The following is a 27,289-nucleotide window of genomic DNA, read 5'->3' on the forward strand; positions in this document are numbered from 1 at the left end:
AGGGATCAGAAAGAGGGGGTGAGTGGTACACGACTTTGTCGGGGTGTCCCAGTGCAAGTAGACTGTGAGCCTTAGAATCCAGAATGGAGTCTTTGGAACTCCAGGGTCCTGGAGGTGTGGCAGGGTGGTAGGCTGATGTATTCTATGCACAAGATGGGAAATACAGCCAGCTGCTACCAAGATCTTCCTGCTTCGAACGCTGGTGAAAAGGGCCTGGCCTCTGTTGGGGGCTGAGGGGCTCTGGGAAAGCACACAGGCGGCTCACTGCTGAGGGAGGTTTCTTAGCACAGCACTGTACACAGTTGGTGCTTGATCGACACAGAGAGGAAGGCCCATGCAAAAGTATCCCAAGCTAATTTTGTTCTAACAGCTTACGCAGAGGCAGTGGGGGCAGCTGGCTCAGCACAGCCCCTCAGCACACGCTAACGAGAGGCTCTGCAGCTTCCCGAGGCCTCCTCACCGGTCCCACACAATTCTCCCCTCTGCTTCACCCCATCCCTCTCACAGAACCCTCCACAGGGACCTGCTCTAGGGCCAACATCAATTTCTCTCCTCCCTTTGTGTGTGTGTGTGTGTGTGTGTGTGTGTGTGTGTGTGTGTGTGTGTGGAGTTATTGGTCTCCCGTGTGTATGTGATCAAAAGTGAACGGGAGATTGGAAGAAAGCAAAACAAAACAAACACTGCTGGTGCTGATCAATGGTAGGACGAGGCGACGAGTCACTTAGCAGGCTGGATGCCTGGGCCACTGTGGGGAGCACGTGGTTCTGAATGACTGGAGCCTAAAGTGCCCAGAGCAGCACCCAATACTGTGTGTCCGCTGCCAGTCAGCATCCCGCCCCTTTCCCGCTGTCAGCCCTCATGAAGGCCCCTCCACCTTCTAGCCACGATGTCTGCTACCAGAATCTCCTCTCCTGGAAGGCAGTCATGAAGCAAAAAATAAAGACCTAATTGTCACAAGCACCCATGGGTACCCTGACAGCTTTCTGAACCTACATCCTTGCTGTGCCTTGCATCCTAGAGGCCGAGGCACATATATGTGATATCAGAAGGCTCCAGACTTGGGCTCCCCTCTTTGCTTGGCTAGCCAGTGTGGGGTTGATGGTGGTTTTCCTGCTCTGTGATAAGGGGAGAGGTAGTTTGTGCGTAGCACCAGGAGCCTCAGTCCAGAGTCTCGCAGGTTCAGTGACACCAGGGACTAGCCTCTGAGGATCATAGTTAGGCCATGGCCTATGAGTGGTATTAACATTTTCTCAGAAGCCTGGAAGGAGGCTTTGGTGCTGGAAGCCATACAGAGAGCATGGTGTGTGGGGAGGTGGGGAGGGGCACAAGTGTCATTCTCGGCAATCCAGAGGGGGTAACTAGACATGACATGGTTGGGACAAAGCCTGGCACACTGGCCTGGGCTTCTTAAGCACCTCCTGTCTTGGCCCTGTCTTTCTCCCCATAATGCCATTGTCATCCACATCCGTAGTGAAGGATGTTCCTAACCAAACTTCAAGCAGAGGTAGGTTTTTCTGATGGGCTGTGGGTACTAGCACAACCTAAGCGTCCTAGTTAGTGTTAATTATCTACATTAACTGTCAGCTTGACCCAACCTAGAATTAACAGAATAGAGTCTCAGTTGAGTAATTGTCTTTGTTAGGTTGATCTATGGGCATGCCTGGAAGGGACTGTTTTGCTGGTCTTAACTGATAGGAGGGCTCATCCCATGGTGGGCAGCACTATCCCCGTACAGGTGGTCCGGAGCTATGTTAGAAGGCTAGCTGAACACAAGCCATCAATTAGCATCCTCCATGGTTTCTGCTGTAGTTTCTTGGCTATGGATGAGTTCCCTAGACAGAGGTAATGCTTTGAGGAGTAGCAAACAGGTCTACCCTCAGGTTCCTGCTTGAGTTCCTGCCCTGACTTCCCCTAAGGAACGTGACCTGAAAGTGTAACATAAAATCAAACCTTTCCTCCCTAAGTTGCTTTGGTCAAAGTGTTTTATCACTGCCACAGAAAACAAACTAGAATGTTGAGAAACTGTGTTACTATCACAGTCCAGCAAACAGTGTGAAAACAACGTATTCCCACACATCCATGACCTTATTGTATCTTAGCGGCAGCCCAGGCAGCCCTGCAGAGCTGGCTGAGGACTTTCACGGCACTGGTCTCTAAAGCTGACGCATCTACCGGGCTTTTGCCCACCCCGGTTGCCTCTTATTTCCGGTACTACCCAGTCTTGCTCCGGAGAGATTTGAATCTCTCTTGCTCTGCCTGCCATGGAGAGATATGGTAAGTCTTACAGGACCTCGGATTTCAGGCTCCTTTCTCTGGGCCCAGGGAGGAGCTTCCAGTTTTCTGCTTCTGCCCACTATCCTGCAGTCCTCTGAAAAGAAGAGCCTTGGGGAGAAGGATTCCCGGGAGGCCCATCCTGGCTGCAGTGATTAGCGCTGCGCTGCATCAAAGGACCCTGATTCACAGAAGCACAGCTTCCCTTCCATCTCCGTTAGAGCTTCCAGAAGTCCCTGACTGTTCCTTACAGGCCTCCTCCATCAAGGCGCCTCCCAGCCTCGGACTCCCAACGCCAGTCCCCAGGAAGGAGAAGTCGGCAAAAATGGGCCGTTGGCTCACGTTTCTTTTCTGAGGTTTGCCCAGGGGGAAAACACCCAGGAAAAAGGAACCCGGCCTCTTCTCAAAATCAAAAAGGAACACAGAGCTTCTATCAGCCATGAAAGGAATGGCAAATGAGTACAAATCAGCTGTCATTAAAACAAGAAAGCCCTAATAGATTCTATGCCCGAAGCAGAGGCAGTAATGGGAACGGCCCAGAGCGGTCAGCATGCAGGAGATGCCTGAGCACCATGACTGTCACCACCATCCTCAAAGGGACAGCCTCCCCATCCCACTATCTGTCATTTGTGTTCGTATAGGGGCCTCTATCAGCTGACCTGGGAAGAAGTCCTTGGGAGACTCTGGCTCTACCCAGTCCACAGCCCCTGAAGCTGTCTGCCTGGAAGGTAGACCCTAGGGTGAGGGACAGAGACCAGGTCTTTTAAATCTTTTAAGAGCTCCAGGGAAACTTACCCTGTTATCACCTTCTGGGGCCAATGGGTCTGTCATCCAGGACCCGAACCTTGAGCCAGAGGTCTTGACAGTCACCGGGTCACTTATGCCTGTCAGCTTCCCGCAGGCTGGAACAGAGTGCACATGAGTCAGAACTAACAGACGACTGAAAGCCTTGGACCCCTCCTCCAGTGGCACAGCTGGGCTGGGGGTGTGTGTGCTTCATCCTCTTCCCCTAGAGCCCAGCAACCCATAGTGGCACTTACACAAGCCCCAGCAGTGGCCCAGAGGAGCCACCTCTTCCTCTAGAGAGAGCAATTGAGCAGGCCTTAGCATGACTCCTTGGGAGCAAGAGGCCAGGGCAGCCCCTGTAACAAGTGAGGGTTGGCCATAGCAAGCCCTCACTCTTCTCTGGGAAATGGGGCAAAAGAGCCCAGTCCTCTCTGGCCGCTGGAATAAAGCACTTAGCTAGCATGGCAGGCAGCAGGAGGGGATTTAGGCTCTATGGGAGACACTGGACCCAGGCAGGATTCACCTCCCCATACAGAAAGACAATCCTAGCAGCCTGAAACAGCACCCACACTGTGGGAGCACCTTCCTTGTGCATGTGTCTCTCCTCCCTTGTACATGTGTCTGTCCTCCCTTATGCATGTGTCTGTCTCAGAAGCAACACCCTGATGGAGGCAGATGGAGGCTTGCTGCTGTCCTGCTATGTGTGTGTATGGGGTTTATCTGTGGGCTTTCCATGCTCTCAAGAGGAGCAGCCCCTGGCAGGATGGCTGGGATTTGATCATCATGCTCTTTGGGATCTCGAATATGACCTCTGCAGCCCTCCCACCTCGCAGATGGCCAGAGATGACCTTAGAGCCACAACTTGATCAGTCAGGAGTGGCTAAGGCTGTGATCCAGCATTCCTGCCTTAGCCTGCAGCGTACTCGCCAGCTCTCAGCCTCCAGATTAAGCCTGATGTGCAGGACTCCTTTCCATCCCACTAGGTCAGGCTTGAGTGTGACCCCCCCCAAGTCTATAAGATACCCCCCAAGGGCAACATTAGCATACATACACAGTGTCTGCAAAGTTCAGAGAAGATCCAGGTGCTTAGGTGAGATTGTGAGATACTTAACCTGAGACCAAAGGGAAGCAGAGATAATCCTACACAGAGCAGGGTGGGTCAAGCCCAGGGGAGGGTGCAGCTCGTCATGCTTCCACACTTAGCACCATCTCCCCAAGCCTGAAATGGGGTGAGCATGTCCACAGTGGCACTGTATGAGACTGGCAAGATGAACTGCCCAGCGTGGCCCAAGAGCCAACAGAGAGGGGACCTTGGACGGAGGGAGCTCAGCAGGATTGAGAGGATATTGTATGCACTGCAGACACTCCAGGCCGGGATTCCCACCAATGCCCCAGCACTGGCACTCCTGCTCAGACTGGGAGGGGAAGTGCCACACTGTGCCCACTCTCTTGTCCCTTCCCCAAAGGCACTCCCCGCTTCCAGGAGGAATTTGGATGCAAGGGTCTGAGAGGTCCATTGCTGAGCACACAGCATGCCCACTTGGCCTCTGCACATACTGCCCTGCCCTGCCCAAGCCCTGGGTTTGGAGGAGACACCAAGGAAAGAGAAAGGGAAAAAAAGGGCACCGGGGGAAGCCAAGGTTGACCAGTGTTGGCAGGAGCTGGAGGTGAGGATCCTGATGGGTTTGTAAAAAAATTTCCTTTCCATGAGTGCTGGCACCAACCACACACACACACACACACACACACACACACACACACACACACACACGCATGCACACAAATTCACACATGTTTGCACACCTGCATGCTTCTGAGGTTCGATTGGGTTCATTGGGGGCTTTCTGCAGAGGCTGGGCAGGGGATGTGGGATGCTCAAGCTGGACTCTGCCCCTCGCTCCCACTTTTTCTTCCTTCGCTCCTGTTGACTTGGGGGTGGGTGTTGGATTACCAGGAGACAGAGGATCCTTCCAAAATGGGTGGGAATGGAAAGAATCCAACAGAAGCCAACCCCTTTGCAGGTCCTCTTCCCAGATCCCATTCTGCCATCCAGCCCCAGCATCCACAGAGCCACTGGTCCCTGTAATTTCTCATAGATGGTCTCCCACCAATCCTGGATATATGATCTATGAGCTGCCTGGAGGTTAAGGTCCAAAGAAATCAGCATGCACAGGTGTCAGGGCTGGAGATCCATGTGGAAGACATCCTTATCACCCAATGGCATGCGGTGCTTAAAGCCAACATGTGACTCAGCTACACACTAGAGTTTTCTGAGATGCCAACTCACACTAGATCTGTCCCAAACCCATTGGAGGTCTCTTCTTGGTTGGACAGCTTCTCTGGAAGAAGCCTGACATCTTCCTGTGTATCACCTGAACATGACAGAGTTTCAGGGGAATGCCCAGCCCAGCTTGGATGCCTAGTTCTGGTCCTAGCCTTCCCTGCCTCCAGGGCCAGGCCTATTCTATTCCCACTCTAGAATAGAACACCAACTTCCAACCGAGCTGCTAGGGTGGGCCCAGACACATGCCTAAAGATGTCATCATCTCATCCATCTCAACGACTTCAGCTGAACCCCACATTTCCTAGGGTTGTCAACAAAAGCACCTGGGGCTTGCTGCCCCAGGTAAGAGGTCTCCTCCACTCACCCCACTTTCCCATAAACAAACAAAGGACATAGCTCTCAAAAGAGCCTCTCAATTCACCAGCTGAGAAGTGCTGGGGTCAGTAGGGTGAGCCTCTGGGGAGTGAAGACTGCCTTTCATGTTACCAGTAAGCAGGCACTGTATTACCAGTCCTGCCAAGAGAGCAAACCAGCATGGGTAAACAGCCCAGGCCTTTCAGAATATGCCTGGATTGTTCCGTGAGTCCTCCATGAGCTCGGATGGGAATGTGCAGAAAACAGGACTCTGCTCTCAACCAGGTCAGGGGCAGCTTTGAACAATCCTACCACACTCTGCCCAACTGTCCCCCCACCTTTTTTTTTTTTTTTTTTTTTTTTTTTTAACTATCTCAGGAAGTGACAGGAAGTCTATGTCTGAGTTTTACAGGAAGGCTGCCCAGCCACACCCGGCCTTCTTCTGGTGTGTTTCCCTGGTGTACAGTCTCCAGGGCAGTCAACCTTTCAATGCTCCGGTGCTGGCTGAGGAGGGTAGGGAGGCATGGCCAAAGTGTCTCCTGTTCTCTGAGCAGCTGGGGCGGGCACAGCTCCCAGGACCCATGGGGCTGGAGGCTGCCTGCCCTCCTTAAGTCACGGAGTTATTTTTAGTTCTCTGTCCACGCTAGTTCTGCCAAGACCTCTCGAACTGACAGGCTCTAAAAGAGTCCATGGCAGAGGCTTGGCAGTATCTTGGCACGCCCAGTTCTAGAAAGTATCCCTCTCCAGTCACACACTCAGGATACATGTGGGGGGGGGGGTAGTAGAAAGCTCTGAGGCCTCAGGAAGAAGCCTGTGGGAAGGATGATGCCCAGTTGGGAGGGTCTTGGAATGGAGATGCTGGTCAAGCTGGAAGCTAGACAAGCCATGTGCCTTATGCACTTCTTGGGAGGATGCCAGGCTGAGAAGAGCCTGGACCATTTCAAAGGTCAAGTCAGGCTGAGTATCTCTGGGAAGCAGAGCTGGGTAGGAAGGTCTGTAGCCTCAAACAAGCTTTGACCTCTGGCCTCCACTCTCAGTGTTTAGCCCTGAAACTAGAGAAGAGCTATGTGGAAAGAAGTCTGCAGGCTGGGAACAGGATCCAAGATGCAGATGAAAGAGTCCTAATGCAGACCCAGGTTTGGATCCAGAGCCCACAGCAGGCCTGGGAACATTATCCTAGAGTCATCCTTCGCCTCTTGCCCTGGCCAGGAAAGGCCAAGCCTCTAGTGGACCACTTTTTAGAAGAAGTGGAGGAGTCAGGGCTGGTCTAGTAGGTGTTGTTAGGCTGCCGGCTCCGGAGCACTCTTCCCTTAGGCTTCCATGGCTAAATCACGCTGAACGCTCTCCTCCGTGAGTGATCACACCATTAGCCCCACGGCCCTTGCTAGTGAAGGCCAGCCTCCACCAGGTGACTCTGGCATCTCAAGTGTTAAGAAAGTGTCTTTTGACTTTCCTTAAAGAGTACATAGATCTCAGGGCACAGCACAGCATGGTAGCCAGTGTAGCCTACCCGGGAGCCTGCAATTAGAAGCCTACTAGTGTGGACACTGTGTGGACAGCTCACCTGGCTGGCAGGTAACTTGTAAGCGGGGTCGGGGGGTGGGGGTGGGGGTGGGGGGGCACAAGGTTTACTAAGACATGTCCTCAGTAGAGCAAAAAACACACTTTCCCCCTTGGTTGGCCTTAGCTGTCCGGGGACTTCCAACCCACCTGCAGAAAGAAACAAAACAAAACAAAAACAAACTCCACCAAGGAGCCCTTGGCATCAGTGCCAGGATGGTATGACAGGGATATCACTTCAGCCAGCTAGTCCTCAATGGCAATGGGGACCAAGGAAGCTTGCAGCACCAGGACAGCCTGAGTCTGGGGAGCAGCTGGACTGAGCAGCCTGTGCTGGGGCCCAGGTTCTAGTCTTACTCAGGTTGGCTGCTGGGATCTGACCTTGCAACATCCTCTCAGGAAACACCAGGGTTCCGGGCAGCACTGTCTCTCTCCTGCTGGGGGACAAGACTGGTTCCAGGGGACTGCACTTTCAAGAAAAGGCCCAAGACATGTTATGCCTAAGCTCTATGCTCAGTCCAGAAGGAAGATATTTCAAATTCTAGGTGCTGGCTGGGACACTTGGAAAAGCATGCTACCCAATCAAAATGAACCAGAAACAATTGTAACTCTGGTCCTTGAACTGCATTTTCTGCATGTGTGAAGGCCAGGAAATTTAGGACAATTCTGATAAGAGACTTTGAGAGATGCCGTGGAGCCCTTACCTCCCTCACGCCCCATGAACTTGGAACCAAGTACCTGCAGGGGCAGACACGCCAAGGAGCCTGGGGCTTGAGGCCTTAAGGAGTAACACTCAACTACTGAGCTTCCACATGTGCCGAGTCCCACCCACTGGGCCAGCAGTGAGTGCTGTCCACAGACAGAGACCACATCCTGGGCATTGCCATTCTGTCAGTGGGCCGCTGGGGACACTGGGGGATGATGCCTCTCTGTAAGACTGAAGCAAAGACTGAATTAAGCAGCCACAGGGTATTTAGTCCTGATGCTTCTGGGCTGAATGAAGGTCTGGGACAGATGCTAAACCTATCTATAGACCTATCAGTCAACCATCTGCCACCCATTTCTATCAGCTGCTTATCTATCCATCCATCACCCAGTCATTGACCAATCCTCTACCAATCTATCCATCTATCAACTATGATCTCCCTCTGTTCCTCTGTCCTTCCACTTACTATATCTCCCCACCCCCATTTGCCTGCCTACCCACCTGCTTACTGACCTATCATACCCCTAGCTCCTCTGAGCTGGGCTGAGCTGGTGACATGGACTATATATGCAAATTCCCATAGTGACCCTAGGGCCCAAGGACTCTCTGTACCTTTGTGTTGCAAAGCAGGAGACATTGAAGCGGAAAATGGCAGAAACCTGGAGGAGGCAAGTTGAGTGACTTGCTGCTTTTGTTATTTTATAGCTTGGCAACTCAAGGCTGCCCAGACTGGGGCTCAGAGCCCACTGTCCCAACCCCAGCTGCTGTTTCTCTTCAAGTACATGCTTACTGAAGCCCCTCTTAGGAAAGAAATACATGCTCAGGTCACCTCGCTGGGGCACCCCAGGGTGGGACTATCTGGCCTCATTATTCTCTCTTCATTTCCGAATCACATGTGTCTTAACAGCCCAAGGGCAGCCACGTGAAAGCCCCAAGATCCTAGCCATAAGGTAAATTCACGCAGCTGCTAAAAATAGGCTGAGACAGATGGGAAGTCTGGCTTGGCTGGGATAACCTGGAGAGCTGTGTGGGCTGCCCCCCTCTCCCAAAGGCCCATTAGCTTGGCGGCTTTGGTAATGTCCCACCACGGTCTCCATCCAGATTCTCTTGGTTTCTCCTAGGTATGACACCCCGTCTGGTTACATGGCAGGGGAAACAAACAAAACCAGCCTCTGGGCTCTTGAGAGACCAGGAAGACCTCTAAGTGCTTGGCTGGGAGGGCTGGGAGAGAGGCCACGGTGGACACCCAAGGGAAGACTGGAGGGGACCCATAGCCTGTTCCTCAGCCCAGCACTCTATGCACCCCTAGAATGCATGATGGTGGAGGAGGCTGTCATCCAGTCCCATTCATGGGCTGACTAAGGCTAGCAGCCCCTGTCACAATGGGTCATGGGTTTCACGAGGCACAGAAGCAGGAACATAAACGGGAGATGATTCCCTGGTGGCCCTGTGAGTGTCTCTTCAAAACAATTAGTTCTCAGTGCCCACCATTGTTTCCTAGCTCATCAGGCCTGGGAGCCCAAACCTTTACACTTCTGCTGGGGGCAAGCCAGGAGCAGCTGCTGGGAATCACCCGGAAGCCAGGAGACTACCTGTCTAGTGGATACGCCCATTCATCTGTCACCTAACAGCAGGAATTTGCACTCATGTGTTGGTCTGTGCAGGTGCACACGTGTATGTATGAGCTTCTGTGGAGGCCAGAAGACAACTTAAGGATCATTTCTCAGGAGCCATCCACCTTGACAGTGCCCCTCACCATCTTACTTCCCAAGTAAGCCACGTTGGCTGGCCAGCAAGCCCTAAGACCCACCTGTCTCCTCTCCCTTGTGCTAGGACATGAGTTCTGGGTATTGAACTCATGTTCTTGTGCTTGCTCTGGAAGTACTTAACCAAGAGAACTATTTGTTTGGCTTTTGCCAAGGCTTTTGAAAGGTATTTGTTCTTTGGGATGTTTTAAATTTGTAAGGCATGGATGAAGGGAGATGGAGTCAGAGCTTCAAATGGAGCCCAAAAAAATCTTTCTGGAGGCAAAGTCACCCTAACAATACATGGTATAAAAACAAATGAGTTGGTCAGGCTCTGTGGAGGAATGCTAAAGCTGGGGTCAGGACATGAAATGTACCATTTAAAAATGGCCCCAAATATCCAACAGGTGCAATTTGGCCAAAGTCACTGACTAGGTAATTAGTCAGGCATGAGAACCCAGATGCCCCCCACCTTAAGACTGTCAGGGAACATGACTCCAAGAGGGACTTGCTCACCAGTCCATTCCACCCAAGTTGCTGAGGGCCCCCACTTGTTCTGTCCAAAAGTTGCTGCCACTATACCACATCTTCCAAGAGGGACTTGCTCACCAGTCCATTCCACCCAGCTGCTGAGGGTCCCCACTTGTTCTGTCCAAAAGCTGCTGCCACTATACCACATCTTTTTAGTTCCAACTAAACCTGATGCATTGTCTCAACGTGTTTTATCAGCCCTCTTCTCAGCCTGGATAGAGATGTGTTTCCAGCCCTTTTAAAGTCACCCTAAAAACACATGCATGGACCACACACATGTATATTAAGCACTCACACCTGTGCGTGTGCGTGCACACACACACACACACACACACACACACACACACACACACACACACACACATCCATCTGACAGTATGTGGCATCTAAAAATCATCTTTTTCTTTTCCTCTCTTTTCTTTCTTTCTCTCTTTCTTTCTTTCTTTCTTTCTTTTTCTTTCTTTCTTTCTTTCTTTCTTTCTTTCTCTTTTTTTTTACAAATGAGGGATTCACTGGGGTCTAGAACTGGCTTTGGCATGGGGCTTGCACATGGGTGATGCCCTGAGGTGGGTGTTGCCTGCACTCCTTGATGCTCTCTCTGGGTGGCCCTACCCAGAAGCCCTGATGCAGCCATCACCTGCTGAGGTCAGGCAGGCACTGTGGCTTCAGCACCACTCCCTACACCTGCGTGTGTGGCAGAGTCGGGCCAGGCAGTGCCACACCCGCAGGCTGCTGGGCCTACCTAGTTTTTGCATGCATGCACGGAGCCTTTCTTCAAGATTGGACACTCTGCTCTGAAGTTCATCGTAGTCATAGGCGCCAATTTCCTCTTGCAGCTCGTTAAGCACTGACGTCAGATTCTGGACCTCCTCCTTAAATTGCAATACCAATTTGGCATCGGCCTTGTACTCTTCCAACACAGGAATCAAAGGCCTAAGTTCATCCATTTTCGCTTTTATTGCCTGCAAGGTTAAAATAAGCTGGTTCAGTGCGATGCATGCAAGAACTTGAAATACCCTGCCTTGGCCTGGCTTCTCGCTATGAGAGGGAAGGTGTGCACACTCCCATTTTAGTCATCCATCAGTTATCTGGTCCCAGTGAGTCAGGATAGCGTATTAAACAGTCCTCAGAACACCAACATATTTGGGAAAGCTCTTTATTTGTCAGTCGAGAATGCAACATCTTAAGGTTACATGCTTTAGGTCACATACACAAAGTTTGTGGTTCTTTTTTTTTTCTTTCTTTCTTTTTCAAAAAGTGCATTGACAAGGGTTCAAACTATTCATGGGATGCATCTAGAGTCGCATGCAAAAGGAGGATCCTGGTTGGATTCAAGGTTCCTTAGTGAAATGGTGCTAAGGATTGGAAAAGAATCGTAAAAATGCATGGTGCAAAAAGCTCTCTGGCTCTCTCATGGTTACATGGGGGGACTGCTTCTTCAGTCACTGGCGCATTGAAAAAACTCTTAAGTTAGCCCTGCAAGCAAGAAAATGAAACACCGTTGAAAAGCTAGCTCACTAGCCTGCCTCAAACAGCCATTAAAAGACACATATTTGCATGGTCACGTAAGAAAAATCACACTTTAACGATAGCAAAACAAGTTACTCAAATGGTGAAGGGTCTCCCTCACAGTTTCTCCTGGAATTCCTTCATGCAGGGACTACAGTGTAAAAGGCAAGGGCTTGCTTTTGCTGTCCCAGAGTCTCAGAGTCCCCAGCTTTGGAACTCAGAGGGTGCTCTGTGGATGACACTCTCCAAGGGGAGCTACCTCATGTCGCTGAAGACACCTCTGTCTTCACAGTTTGCTGAGCACAGGAGGGCAGATGCTGGCCAGGAGAGACACAAACTCTCTTTGGTCTGTAAGGTCAAGAATCTCTCTCCAAGGTTAAGTCATGATGGTACATCAGAAAAGGGGGCACAGTGTTGCCCTGCCTGGGACAAGAATCACTGGCTTGTTTTGCCTCAGTGGGATTTGTCTGCTATTATTTTATGTATATTATAGATTTATAACTTCATTAGCTTGCCATTTTGCCTACCTAATGTACTGCTTTTAAAAGGAGAATTAGTTCCTGCTTCACGTAGGGAGTGCATCAAAGGATAACATTAGCATAAAAGAAAGGGAGGACAGACAAGGGCTCAGCAGTTTCCAGCCAAGCGGCTGTGTAATTTGACCTGTTCATTTACATCTGGGCCTGATTCCTAATTAACATGCATGAACACCTTAATTAAGGTGGCAGATAATTCCCAGCCTAGTCCTAGCGGAGAGTCATGTATATATACATACTTGGACATATGTATATATAATTTCAGGTCAAAGGAACGGAGGTTTTAACGGCCAGGGTCACCTGGAGACGCAGAACACTTAACGCAGCTGCATCTACAGTGTGCCTTGTCACAGCTAAATTAGGTCAGAAGTGAAAAACTGCCCTGAGTGATCTGGGCCCAGAAATGGCTCTAATCAATTAAGCTAATCCTCGGCTAATGTGATTTACCTGCAGCAGCTGCGGAATGCTGAGGGCCTCTAATGATACTCTGCCTGGCGAAAATGCCTCAGCCGGAGGAGGAGGGGGCCTGGGACCCCTGCTTCCTACTGGCTGATGAAGGAAGGAGAGAGAGGCCAGTGTGCAATGACGGGGCTGATCAAGCCCCAACCCCTTTAGTGGCCAGAGTAGGTGGCCTCGCTCCTCTCAGAGTGTCACAGCTTTGCAAGGCAGAGAACGTTTCTTGTGGTGTTCCCCCAGGTCCCCAGTCACTACCTCTGTGGGGAAAGGGAAGCAGGAAGGGGGGTAAAATCTGACTTGCAGGAGGAGGGAAGGGAGGAGGAGGAGGGAAGGGAGGAGGAGGAGGGGAGGGAGGAGGAGGAGGGAAGGGAGGAGGGGTGAAGAGAAGTGGGTAACAGAGGAAAAGGAGGAGGGAGGGGAGGACGGAGAGAGGAGGAGGAGAGGAGGGAAAGGAAGAGGGAGGCGGGCAGGGAAGAGGAAGGAGAGAGGAGGAAGAGAAGAGTAAAGCTCCAGGAGGGACACACATACCTTGAACTGCCTGGCCAGATGTTGCTTATGGCTCTCCTCCACCTGCTTGAACTTGGACTCCAGTCCTTTCATTTGATTCTCCATCTTCTCCACGTATTGCAGGTCTCTCTGAGTCCGCCTGTCCAAGACTTCTATGGATTGAGACATGTTTTGCACCTGTCAAAAGGGTAACAGGTTCAAGGCAAGAGCTGCAGCAGATGTCAGGCAGTTTCGTTTGTCTGCTCATCAGCCAGGCTGACCTTTCCCACAGCACCACCCCGGGAGCCAGAAGTGGCCCAAGCATGATTTACCAGTTAATCACCAGCATCAGATCATTAGGACCAAGAACTCCCCAAACACGGCGGATCGGCTCGGTAAACATTCCCTCTACCCTCTTCCAGCAGAACTCTGACAGTAGGGTACACAGATCAGGGCAGGAGCCTTGAGTTGCTCCAGGCACAGGGCTGGGGCCATTTCTCTCTGTGTTTAAGGGTGAGGCCTGTTTCTATTCCATGTTGGGGAATGACTGACATTGTTAGGCAAGCTCACATAGCAAGAGATGAATCCGGAGCGACGCCAGGCCTGCTTAGGGTATAAATCCCCTTTCCCCTGAAGTCTCCTGGAGTGTCCTTGCTGACAGCGTTGGTGTTCTAAGTGTGGAGCGAAGGGATAGCGAGTCGCTCTAGGCTCCGTGCCGAGCCTTTCCCCCACCGCACATGCCATCCATCACCCCCCACAATATCATAGGCAGATGACTGCTCGGCAAACACGCACATTCAGAACACAGAGTCAGGAATCAATCACCCAGCAAATGAAGGATCGCTGTTTTACATCCTTACGGGCATTGTTGAATGGAGTGCAGCCTCAAGATGGGACTCTATTATTCAGCACGATTCCAGAGAGCGTCAAAGAAAAACAGTTTTGGTGCGGCCACCTGCCAGCACATTTCATTTTCAGGAAACTGGCTATGGCTGATGTGAGAATGTATGCTCACCAGGGGCGAGGGGGGCAGGGAGCCAAGGTGCTGAGGATGCTGCTGAGGATGCCGCAGTGGGTTGGGTCATTTTCTCAGAATCTAATCCAATTACTAGCAAGGAAGACGCGTCCTGAATGACAGGTCTTGCTGCTGGATTTTTTTTCTTACTGAATTTGAAAAAGACTCCCTTCTAGGAACTAAGTCCTTGGGATAGAGGCTTGGCTTCCCTGCTCAGTGGTCAGAGCAGTGGTGGCAAGGTTCCCATCCCCCACCACAAACCCTTCAGACCAGTAAGTGGAGTAAAACGGGAAGAGCAGCAAGATGCCTTCCCACTGGCCGAAAGGCCGATAGTGCCCATCTCAGCACTTAAAACCATACGGGATTTTAGGACTTGAAAGCAACACACACATTCACCTTCACATTTCAATTTATAGCACAGCCGTGCATGGGGCTGACTGCTCCCCTCTCTTAGCTGCTTTAAGGGGAATCGACCTGCTCTTGCTAGACGGCCTCTCTCTCCGCTCGCGTCCCTCTGAATGGCTGCAATGCTTCTTCTGGGAAAAGATGTCAAATTTGCTCTTATCCATCCTTCAAGGCCCAGCCCAAAGGCCATTGCCTCCAAAGAGGCTTCCTGGATGAGCTCAGACCAAGGACATTGAACTACTTGGGAACAATACCACCTTCCTGGAGGGTGAGGTGGGCTTCATTCACACTTGAACCCACAATAAGGAGAGCCAGTGCCGGAAGCCTGTGCCGCCTGCCTGGCTCTGAGGAAGGACAACATGGGCACCTCTGCTCAGAGCCTCTCTTCCTAGCCTCCTCCTTGGAGATATGACACCGACAACAAGAACAGGACTCAGATATCAACCAGTCAAATAGTGGGTGGTGTTTGGGGGGGGGAAGCACTCAGCCCAACACAAGCTTTCAGGAAGAGACCACACAGTGTGGGGAGATTTTCTGTCCTCCCTACCAAGGACCAATGCTTCTAATGAATCTCAAAATGCAAAGATTAGCCTTTACATTAAACAAAAAAAAAAAATCTTGAAGATGCCAAATAACTTGGCTGCTTTAAGATGAACCAACAGACATCTGACCCCACTTTCTGGCCAACCACTCAGCTAAATCTCCCATAACAAAACATGGGTGACAACCATACTAACCCTCTGGCAATATCTGCTTCCACACACCTCTTCTAATTCCTGGAGTATCCCCAGAAGCCAACCAGCAATGTTCAAGGTCACAAGGTCACAGGATGCTCTTCGCTGCTATGACAGCAGGTGCCATGAAGTGGGGGAGGGGACATGCACAACAGCCACACACCTGTCCCTATGTGGTAATCACTAATTGCTAATGTTTATTGGCCACATAGGCACTGGCCTGAGGGCTGTTATTTATCTCATTTGATCCTCATAAAACCCTGGGGGGGGGGCAAGCCGGTTCTGAGTCCCACATGCTAATAGCTATGCCAGCTCAGGAGTTAAGAAACTTGGTCCCATCACACAGCCAGCTCAAGGTCTGGGACTCCAAAGCCTCTGCTCTCAGACTCAGACCGTGTTCTTCAGAGGGCACAGCCCCATCCTTATGCCCGCCTTATCCCCTCCTCTGGCATCAGATCCTAGAGGAACTGCCCAGACATGCTGATACCCAGTCTTCAGCAAGGACTCAAGCTGGACAAAAACAGAGCCTCTGGTGCTGGGTCCCAGGACCTGACCTGCTGTGCCACCAGGTGGGTCTAACGCAAAGGCAGATGGTAGCAACACAGAAGCAACTCCAGGGTGCTGAGCTACGGCCAGCCGCAGGGGACCAAGGAATCCAGGGCCTCCTCTATTGCCGCTCAAGATGGCAGGTGCTGTCTGTGCCAGGCCTGGCCCCGCCCCATGGGCAGAGAAAAAGCAAAGTAGAAGAGACAGGAGGCGTGTTGACCAGGCCCAGCCCTAGAGCACAAAGGCGGAGCAGGCTTGTCTCAGCAATGCCAGCAGACACAGTAAATGAAGGACCTCTCTTCCAGCCAGCGCTCAGGCCCTCCCAAAATAGAGTCTACGCGGCAGGAAATGGGGCTTTAAATTTTTAAGCAGCAAAACTGTGGCCTGCATAGGCAGAAAGGAAAGCTACGCGGCCTCATTCTCAGGGGCCCCTAGAGCTTTCTGGAACCATTTCCCAGCTCTGCCCTTCTCCCAAGGCCCCTTGGCTTGGGCCTCAGGCCCCCCGGAGCCCCGCCCCTTTGCTACAGTTCTGAATAATTAAAGGCTCAATTAGGCTCCTGTCTAGTTTGGTGTAAATAAATGTCCGTGGGATCTGTTAAATGTATTTTACTTGAACTCTTTTCGAATGATTTACTCTGGTGGCTAAAGGTGGCAAAACAGACCAAGAAACCAACACACCCTCTACCCCTTTAGGGTGAGCCGGCTCCACAGGAACCATGACGGAGAGCAGGTCCCAGGTCTCTTGCAGATGGGGACTGGCAACTCAGGAGTCATCCCAATTCCCAGGCTGCTTCCTGCCTCAGCAGCTGAGTCCAGGAAAAAGAACTATTCTGCCCAAGGAGGTGGGAGGCCTGAAGTCATCCCAGCTCCAGCTGGAGAGGCCAGGTCCTGGCAGGGATTAAGCTGGGCTCCAAAGTCAGCCTGCCTTCCCCAGCTAGAGGGAAACCAAGGTGATGTCTGTCCTCAGGGCCTGTGTTCAAGTTACAAAGGACCCTTCACCCCACAGATTTCTTCAAACAGGTGAGGACTTGAGAATTCCAAGTCCGCTCAGTAGGAGTCTCAGCTTTCCTGGTGTGTGTGTGTGTGTGTGTGTGTGTGTGTGTGTGTGTGTGTGTGTGATATGTGACCTCACTGTCTCTGTGTGGGAAGGGTTCACCACCTGGAGGCATCTTTTCTTGGGGGAGTGAGATGGGCAAGAAGAAAAGTCTCCTCATTTTTCCTTTTCCTCATGGTAGCACTCCAGGGACTTGTAGTAGTGAGGTTAGCTGCAGAGTCTGGAGTCTCTGGGGGCAGCCTATAGGCACTCTTACTGAGAAACAGAAACCAAACAGGAAGATAGCAGGTCCTATGACTCAGACTATCTCCCTTTCCAACCAGCTGTGTGGCCTGGGGACATCAATCTGAGTGACCAATGCCGCCAGCTCTACTCTGGTCACAATCAAGTGAAATAAGACTCAAAATGTATGCATGGACTGCACATTACTGCCCTCTTGTTAGAAGCGTCCATGGTGGGAATGAATTGCCAGGTGTGACCACTCACTCACCAATGGAGCAGAGACATCGCCATGTAAAGCCTATGTGCCAGGCACCTGAAGTCTACGGTTTTCCTGGCAGCTTTGCTGAGCCCTGTGGACCAGACCCTGAGCATTGCTTCAGAGGAGAAATGGCATAGGACGAAGGAGCCATGCTTCTGGTCTTACCAACAAGCTCTTTCATGGAGCCCCCGGAGCCCAGGAAGCAGGTGTGTTCATCTCCCCACCAGGGCCACCATCTTCCTATCCAGGCAGCCATCTGTCCACTCATTCATTCACAAATATTTAGAGTGTGGCCATGCCAGGGAAGGCCTGGGGTGGGCCCTGCAGGCTGGCCAACCCTCAGGCTGGCACAAAGCACTCTGCATGTGCAAGCTCACACACACCCCTTGCACAGACTCACCTTCTCCAGTAGCTGCCTCAGCTGTTTTGTGCGGGCATCCCGTGAACACATGGTCTGCTGGGGGGCGACCACCGTACAGATACACCTGCCCTCACTGTCCTGGGCAGAACTGTACACCTGCCAGCTCTCCTCAGGGTTGGTGGGCAACACCTGGAGGGGGCAGAGGGGGAAGGGAATGGGAGAGAACAAGAGGAAGAGAGTGAGAATGAGGGAGGTTTGTGCCTAGGTGCCAAGGGCAGAAGCAGATCAGAGACACAATGCCTTAAAAGCCAAGTTCAGCCCTGGATGCACAGAGTTTTGACATCTAACCAGATTAATGCTTGGGGAGGTGGAAGGGGCTGCAGATGTGCTAGGCTGGCTGAGGGGCCATATGAGAAACCAAGTGGCTAACATCTTAGGGAATCAGACACTCTCTTTCCGCAGTAGGTAGAGTCAAGCCTTGATCTGCTGTTCCCTAACACTTGAAGACAAGCACCATTGTTAACAGTCTCCGTCAGCACCTACAAACTGAGAGCAGCAATGGCCTAGAGCTGTGCTGTCTCCCCGAAAGCAGCCTGGCTAAGAGTCTGGCCTTCCAACTCCATGCAGCTCCCACCCACAAGCCATTTGGTGGATGTCAACAAACATGTTGTGTAAGGGTCACCCCCAACCTCAGTCCTGAGGGTTTGCCCAAAGACCACCAGGGACCCAGAGCTGTGAGTGGCTAGGTTCACCTTGTGGGTCTTCTATACCACCCATGACCCTGACCTTCAGAGACACAAGAGGGGCAATAGACACCAAGTCTCCTGCACACACCCCCATGCCCTCCTGCCCTCCTGCCACGGCAGCCTGCCCACTGTCTCCAAATCTTTCCCTGGCATCCTGCTCTTCCCTGCTGTTTTTAGATAGGATGGGGAGGAAGGCAGGGAGGCTACGGTAGTGATATACTTCATTCATCCCACTTCAGTAGCTCAGGACATAGAAGCAGGCAAAGTCGTTATCGGGGAAATTCATCTTGATTTGGTTGTTTTTTGTTTGTTTGGTTTTGGGGAACTTGCTCTGTAGACCAGGCTGGCCTCGAACTCACAGAGATCCACCTGCCTCTGCTTCTTGAGCGCTGGGATTAAAGGTTTTCGACACCACTCCCGGCACTAGGGAAACTCAAAACAACAGGAGAGGTAGACCCAACAAGAATCATAGGTGTGTTTGTGTGGGGTCACACCACCGAGCCCTTGGAAGCAGAACTGAAGGAAAAAGGAGACTCGTCCTTCACCTCTCCTTTCCACTTAGAAGGTTAGGCCGGGACCCCTTTCCAGTGGCCCCTCAATGAAGGGTGGTCTCAGCTCAGCCTGCTCCAGCCACTATGGAAGTCAGCCCTACCCAGACCCTCCACCCCAAACCCTAACCATCACTTCCCTCCCTAGGCTGCTGATGACTCGGAGATGCGATTTCCATTTCAGAGGCGGGTAGAGAGGGGTGGGTGAAGGCGCACCGAGGAGGAGGGGGGGTGGGAATTCCAGTCCCGCCCAGCTCCTCTCAACCTCCTCTGGAGTGGATCCTTAGATCTTCGAATGGGGATGGGAAGAGAAGGGTGCCTTGGGAATTTGGGGGGACTCAGATGAGACCACCGAGCTCTTATCTTCTGCCTTGGGCCCCACTCTGGGCCAGTCCAGTCTGCCTTTTACAAAGTAGGGCGAGCTGAGTCCTGGCTGGACCTAGCCCACAAAAGGCTTTAAGCAGCATCTCCACCCCTTACTTGCTGAGTGACCTTGGCTAAGTCCCCAAGTCCCTAGCTTCGGTTTCCTAAGCTTCCCAAGGAAAGACTTCCTAATATTGGTGAACGAGGACTCTGGACTTTTGAACCCCTCCCACTACCACCAGAGCAGGTGTCCTCAAGCCCCTTGAGGGGACCGGGCGCAGGAAGCATCGCCCCGAGACGCCAGAGTGCGGGTGGCGGCCGCAACTGGAGGCGCTGCTTAGCTGCAGAGCAGAGGGTGGGCTCGTGACCCCGGCCCCTGCATTTCTCCCTCCCCGGGTGACCCCATCCTGTGCCGCACCGCCTGGCCAGCCCGGGGCTCGGACCCAAGAGGAGGCAGGAGGGAGGAGGGGCCGCGAGGGCGCAAGGCGGGCTCACTTACGCCGGTGCTGCGGTCCAGCGTCCCGCCGCTGGCGGCCGAGAGCCGGGTGGTGTTGAGGCCCACCAGCGAGGGCAGGGTCTGGGACATCCAGTTGGTGATCATGGCCATGGTGCTTAGCACGACCCCGATCTTCAGCAGCGGCACCGACATCGCGCCTCGAGTGGCCTCCTGCGCCCGCGCCGCGTCGGCGCTGGCTCCCGCGCCCCGGGCAGCCTCAGGCGGCGGGCACCACGGCGGGCAGGGGCGCCTGGCCGCGTCCCCGCGCCCCCTCCGCCCGCCGCCGCCCGCCCGTCTCCGCCGCCCTGTGCGCCCTGGCCATCGCCGCGCCGCCCCGGCGCTGGGAGGTGACCAGGCGGCCCTGCCCAGCGCGCGCTGCCCGCCCGCGCTGCCCGCCGCTGCCGCGTCCCCGCGCGCTCCGCTGCCGAGAAGGGCCACCGGGTTCTGAGCGCGGCGTGGGCTGTGCGCGGGGGCCGCGGCTGGGAGGCGGGGACACGGCCGGGCGGCGGCCGACGCAATCTGCCCAGGAAATGGGTGGATTTTTCCTCCGAGCTCCGGCTCCCCGCCGCCCCCTGGCTGCAGGCAGCGAGGTCTGCAAACTTGTCGGCCGAAGAGTTAGGGTCACTCAGGAGGACAGACAAAACGCTGCCCCAAACCGTAAAAAAAAAAAGCCCCCAAATCTCGCATGGCACCGGTCCACTGTTCTCCCTCCTCAGCTCTCTCGGTCACATTCACGACCCTGTCTCGTCAAGGCCCGGTTTCGCTCAGGCCTGCCCTGCTTGTGGCTAAGGGTCCCCTTGAGGATGGGCCACGCCACCCTTACTGCTGGGGTCTGTCTCCCCAGGTGGATTGAGTCCCCGTCAGTTCGGGGCTTCCCCTGAGCCCCAGAGGGGAAGAGAAGCTCGGGTGAGGTCTCCGGTGCCAGCGCAGGAGTAAAGAAGGGGCTACAAAGTGAAAGACACTCCCGGGAACCTTGGGCAACTATCTCCGAAGGAAGGGACAGTTGGAATACCTAGCCGGACCTCCCTGGGCTTCTGGGAGCAGGTTTAAACAGAGAGGGGGTTGGTGTGCCCGATGTGCACAGTAGGGGGTGCAGGAGAGTGCGCCCACCTACCATCAGGAGCTGCTGGAAGCTTAGGGCTCAGCAGGCGCTAGAGGGACCACACCCAGGAACGCGGGTGTTTGTACTGTGGGCCAAGATGGGCAGGGGTCCCTCTCAGGAATCCAGCTCAGGGGCAGGGCGAGCTTTAGCAGCATGTGTGCCAAGACTTGTAAGTCTCAGTACAACAGCACAGCCGGCACACCTTAATAGTGCTTTTGACTTTGCAGCAGCCTTCTAAGAAGCTGAGGAAAGCCAGTGCCTGTGGGCATTCCTCCAAGTTGTCCCTAGCCCTGGTTAAAGAAAGACATCCTATTCCCCAACTCCCACTGCACTCTTTCCCACCTGGTCGATTAGAGACTCCCTGGAAGAGGGGTTAAAAGAGATGTCAGGAGGACAACGGGAGACTTGCAGATATCTGCCAAGAGGGATGTGACACCTTCCTAGGTCTTTCTGTTTTCTGTCCCTATTTGCGGAGAAAACTTCAACAACAGCCAAGATGATCCTGGCCTGAGTGCTGGGTGTGAGGCTTGCTGGCTCAAGAAGTCAATTGGAGTTGTTTCTCTGGTTAATGCATGGCATTCATTGGTGCCTCCAATTTGGGGCGAATGCCAGCAAATTACAACTGTTGGGGAAGGGCACCATCTCTCAGTGAAAGCTGGTACTGCAGGCTAGTCACACCCAGCGGTCTTGCTGGATTCGGCTTGCCCTGCCTTGCCTATTTCACACAGATTCAGGGCCACAGCTGTGTCTGCCCAAGTCATACGCACTTGTTCCCCACTATACAAAGGTAAGGGATGCTTAATGTTTCTCAACAACTACAAATCCAGCCAGTCCAGTCCACAAAAATCACTGCCATCTCAGAAGTCACAGACGTTTATTGAATACCCTACTTAGTGCTAGATACAAGGGGCAGCATGGCCCCAAGCTCCACGTCAGATGTAACATGGAGGACATAATTGGCTTTGTTAGGCACACTACATGGCCAAATACCGTAAAACCTTTCTTGCTGTCTGTCTGACAGGCAGATATCCCCAAGTGGAGGAAGGCCTCAAGTGACCACTCTACATGTAGACAGACCTTGGGGTCAAGCTGAGCTTTGCTATGAACTTCCATGAGATGGTGAACCAGCTAATGAGCCTTTCTGTGGCTCAGCTCTCTCACCTGCAAAATGGGCTTAACAATAGCAATTTTCCTCTGTGAGGTGTCATTAGAATAAAGGATCAGTGCAGGAACAAGCCTGGTATGCTGTGGTGACAGTCATTGTCACCTTTTCAAATGACAAAGTGGGCTCAGCCAGCAACCTGTGTTGGGCAGGCTGTGGAGCTGGGCTTTGATGCAAGATGTGATGCCCCTGAGCCCTCTGACATTTCTTTGGGGCTGCTGTCAGTCAAATGTTACGGAGAAGTGAAAGTGGTTCCCCAGAAGTGGAGACCCCCTCTGGGTGGGGGAATCTATGGTAGACATAATGGTTTTGAAGAGCTCCCGAGTCTGCTTTAGGTGAGTAATGTTCCAGGGTTCACAATTGCTGCCCTGAATTAGAGGAGCTTAACTTAGCTGGGCTTTTGAAAGGAAATGGAATCCAGGGCGTTTGCAACAATGAAGCCTGGGTCTGTTCAAGTAGTTCCAGAAATAAGTAGGAAGCCTTCAGTCCCACCGGCCAGGAGCTGTCTCCCACCCTCACCAGGTCAGGTCATTGTGCCATGACTTGGAGATTTGACCCCAAGCTCATATTCCTTGTGAGCCTATGTGGGGAGTCATAGCTAAGGAGTACTAAATGTAGTTGATGCAACTCACATAGAACTTGCCAGAGAACTGGCCACTAAATTCCCAAGGTCACTGGGAACTAAGCTGACGTTGAATGGCAAACATTCATCCAGGTGGAAAGAAATGCTAACCCTACCCACATTGGTGCTTTTCTAAAGTGACAGAGAACTGGAGAAACACACATCTGATCACCCCATAGAGAGTGTGATTGGAACAGAGGTGTATAATGAATACAGAGCCAGCCTTCCAGCTCCAACCCACATCTGATCCTCTCTCACCAGAACACCAGCCTCTCCACCTGCACCCGAGGCTCTCCACCTGCACCCCAGTCTCTCCACCTGCACCTGAGTCTCTCCACCTGCACCTGAGCCTCTCCACCTGCACCTGAGCCTCTCACCTGCACCTGAGCCTCTCACCTGCACCTGAGTCTCTCCACCTGCACCTGAGTCTCTCCACCTGCACCTGAGCCTCTCCACCTGCACCTGAGCCTCTCCACCTGCACCTGAGTCTCTCTCACCTGTACCTGAGTCTCTCCACCTGCACCCGAGTCTCTCCACCTGCACCCCAGTCTCTCCACCTGCACCCGAGTCTCTCCACCTGCACCCGAGCCTCTCCACCTGCACCTGAGTCTCTCCACCTGCACCTGAGCCTCTCACCTGCACCTGAGTCTCTCACCTGCACCTGAGCCTCTCCACCTGCACCTGAGTCTCTCCACCTGCACCTGAGTCTCTCCACCTGCACCTGAGTCTCTCCACCTGCACCTGAGTCTCTCCACCTGCACCTGAGTCTCTCCACCTGCACCTGAACCTCTCCACCTGCACCCGAGCCTCTCCACCTGCACCCGAGCCTCTCCACCTGCACCTGAGTCTCTCCACCTGCACCTGAGCCTCTCCACCTGCACCTGAGCCTCTCACCTGCACCTGAGCCTCTCACCTGCACCTGAGTCTCTCCACCTGCACCTGAGTCTCTCCACCTGCACCTGAACCTCTCCACCTGCACCTGAGCCTCTTCACCTGCACCTGAGCCTCTCCACCTGCACCCGAGCCTCTCCACCTGCACCTGAGCCTCTCCACCTGCACCCGAGCCTCTCCACCTGCACCTGAGCCTCTTCACCTGCACCTGAGCCTCTCACCTGCACCTGTGTCTCTCACCTGCACCTGAGCCTCTCCACCTGCACCCGAGTCTCTTCATCTGCACCTCAGTCTCTCTCACCTGTACCTGAGTCTCTCCACCTGCACCCGAGCCTCTCCACCTGCACCCGAGTCTCTTCATCTGCACCTCAGTCTCTCTCACCTGCACCTGAGTCTCTCCACCTGCACCCGAGTCTCTTCATCTGTACCTCAGTCTCTCTCACCTGTACCAAATTGCTCCACCTTCACCTGAGCTGATCTGAGGAGCTGAGAGGTGTGAGCTAATCCCTCCCAACTCTTCCAGGTCCAAAGCAAAGTCCTGCTGAGAGTCTTTTTCCAGATTTGGCAGAAGGGCTGACTCTCCCATAGGCATTTGTGAGGGACCTCGGGAAGAGCTACAGTAAGTGTTGTTTGATTTAGTATGCTACACAGCACTTCCAGAAGTGATCCTTGGATTGGGGAGGAACATAGGCATTTACATTAAAGCATCCATGGTGCCAGCCAACAGCCAGTGTTCCTATGGAGAAACTCAAACCCCAATGTTACATGATTTTCCCTGAAGCAAGGGCTCGCCCACATTTGCCACTGAATAATCATCACAGTGACGGAGCAGGTGCTGTGTGCAGACAGTCCTGGGGGTCTGCCATACAGGATGTCACTGGGTCTTCACAGAAGCCCACAGGGGCGTGCTACCCCCACTCCCTGTGTGTGAGCTGCTTGACTTTGGAAGATGACCAGGTATGACCCAGGCAGTGTGATGAGACAGCGCATTCTCAGGGCAAAGCCCCAAATCATGGTAGTGTCCTTGCCCCTTGGATGTCTTGGCAACAGTTTCTTGAGTGCTGGGAGTGTGCAACCTATACAACTCTCAATCCTGATGGCCTCTGGAAATCAGTCAGAGCTCTCTGCAGCTCTTGCTCCTGAAGCTGGTAAGATCTCAGAAGACCCATGTTTCTGTCACCCGTGGTGACACTGTCAGGTCTCTATCCTCATGCCCTCACCTGGCTAGCCTTGGCAAACGTATCAACAATCATGAAAGAAGAATACTGGCCTCCCTCCGTGGCCCGAGTTCCTCAGCTCTGAAAGTGAGAGCTGAGTCTACAAGTTGGGTCAGAACACTTGCCCAGACACAGCCCTCCTGCCAGGGACTAGCACATGGTAGGTAGGGGGTGAGGGATGCTAAGGAATTGTCTGGTAATGACAGGGGATGAGGGCCAGGAATGCACAGGAAACCAGCACCACCTCAGCACCAGAGAACTGAGGTCATAGTGCAGGAATCTGCTCAGGCATCGGGGCCAGCAGTGACCGCTGGAGGGAAGCAGGTCTCCAGTTCATTTCGTGATGCTCCCTAGCAAAGGACAGTTCCATAGGACAAAGCCTGGACGACACGTTGACTATGACAATGTCCATGTGGCCTATTTTCAAATAGTTTGAGAGGAGGAGGGAAGAGAAGAGGGGAGGAAAACTAGAAAGGGAGGAAGAGGGAAAGGGGGGCTAGGAGAGAGGGAGGAAAGAGAAAAAGAGCAGCAGAGACAAGGGGAGACTGAAATAGAGGGGCCGAGATTGTGGGGGCATTTACCCAACCACCCCCACAGTTCCCCAGAGTTTTCTTGAGTGCGAGCAGCAGGAAATATTAGATAGAAGGATTTATTGCGGAGAATATCGCGGAGATAAACAGATAGAAAATAAAGGATAGCCTTGAGAGGGCCTGGAACCTTTTCCAACGGGCCCCGACTGTCTCTGCCCCAGGGTTTTTATAGAGACGCCAAGGGGTGGAGCAAAAGACCTCCTCCCCCAGCACAGCCAAGTGCAGACCATCCCAGACACCTGCACTCAGGCCCGTGGTCCTAGTCATCCTCTATGCGGACCTGCTGGGTAAAGCCACGAAGAACCCGAGAACGGGCTCCCACAGAGATAGAGATTGAGGCAGACATCAAGAAACACAGAGAATACAGAGACAGACAAACGAACAGGGATGTAGACACAGAGAAAGGAAGATAGAGACAAAGAGACATACAGAGATGGGTAGAAAGCAGAGAGAGGGACAGAGAGACAGACAGTGGCAGAGAGACAAACAGAAGAATTCTTTCCTCTTCCCTGTCCTTTTTCTCTTTCTCTGAGACAGACAGGAATAGGAAAATAATTGCTTTTAGCCCAGGACATTCTTCCAGCAGTCACAAAAGGCCCCAAGGGCAGCCCGGCCTTATATCGCTCACATGAGCCCATATGGGTCCTCCAGGAGCACAGATGGGTGAAGTTGTGTTCTCCACCCCCACCTCAGCCTGGCTCCTTGTACTCTGGACTACCACCCACAGGCCACGGGCATATGACCTGCCATTTTTGGCATACCTGAGCAGCTTTGGGGACTACGGATGTCTTGCTGCCCTTGCTCTCTGTCTGTATCATGGGAAGTGAGGATGAGAGGGGCTGTCCTTCCCTGTGGTCCTGGTGAGAAGGCAGAGCTGCCAGGGCCAGCCCAGCCATGGGAGGGAAATACACTGCAGCCACCAGGATCCACTGTATTTGGGGTTTGTTCTCAGAGCTAGCAAGAGAGCTAATCCAGGGACCTGAGGTCCTCTGACATTCCCCTCCCCCCCTCTTCTACTCTGGTTCCAACCATTCAAGTCTCCCAGTGACCAAGTGTCACACCCTCCTTAGCAGAAGACTCCATGACCACCAGCTGTCCCTAAGACAGCGACCCCCACTGAGGCCAGATCTTCTGTGTTTCTGGCTCACTGTGTCTGTACCTGCTTCCTGTTCATCCAGAGAGCTGACTGCCATGCTGCCCCCTCAGACCTTAGTGGTGCTGCTGTCCTTTTCTAGCTTCTTTAATGTCGGTGGGAAGCCTCAGCCCAAGTGCCCTCAGCTGTCCAGTAGAAATGGGGCCAAACCCTAGGAGTGGCGCCTCTCAGTGGACACATTCCCCTCAGGGCTAACCTGCAGTTTCCGGGAGCTATAAACACTCCGTTTCCTCCTTCCCAGGAGAGAGAAGTCTCCATAGCCGAGGACAGGCTGACTTCTCTGGCAGCAGCACCTGACCTAGATGTGAATTAAACTATGCGTGATTAGAGACATCACGTTGACTGGGGGTGTCCAGCTGGGAGTGGAGGAACACCAAGGATGTCATACCTGCTCAGCCTGTGGACTCTAATGCTGTCAGATTCTGTAGACCAGGGGTGCTCTTGAAGATACTTACTCTCCAAGCTGGACTTTCCCTAAACCCTGCATGGGGGCCTCTCGCTACAGAGTCAAGGCTGAGATATGATGATTCTCAGCTACTGCTAACCAAGGTTCTGCTATCCTTGGAAAAACTCCTGCCT

The 27,289-nt window shown here is 53.0% G+C and overlaps 1 protein-coding gene across 3 annotated transcripts in view; it reads right to left on the reverse strand.

Annotated features, from left to right (window-relative positions):
- Olfm1 (olfactomedin 1) overlaps positions 1-27,289 on the reverse strand; it is a 38,699-nt gene that overhangs the window by 5,013 nt on the left and 6,397 nt on the right. Inside the window, exons 1-5 of one of the 3 annotated variants that reach the window (XM_052722650.1) lie at positions 19,977-20,232; positions 17,860-18,009; positions 13,267-13,422; positions 10,980-11,199; positions 3,067-3,173 (exon numbers count right to left, since the gene is read on the reverse strand). In XM_052722650.1, the coding sequence (XP_052578610.1) occupies positions 3,067-3,173; positions 10,980-11,199; positions 13,267-13,422; positions 17,860-18,009; positions 19,977-20,126 (783 nt within the window). In that variant the 5' untranslated portion in view covers positions 20,127-20,232. Of the gene's footprint in view, positions 1-3,066; positions 3,174-10,979; positions 11,200-11,377; positions 11,714-13,266; positions 13,423-17,859; positions 18,010-19,976; positions 20,233-27,289 lie in introns of those variants that run through there. The other 2 variants (XM_052722652.1, XM_052722653.1) reach the window with 2 other exon arrangements.

The sequence above is a fragment of the Peromyscus californicus genome, unplaced genomic scaffold (genome assembly GCF_007827085.1).
Source record: "Peromyscus californicus insignis strain IS unplaced genomic scaffold, ASM782708v3 Scaffold_7__1_contigs__length_154581171, whole genome shotgun sequence".
Lineage (NCBI taxonomy): Eukaryota > Metazoa > Chordata > Mammalia > Rodentia > Cricetidae > Peromyscus > Peromyscus californicus.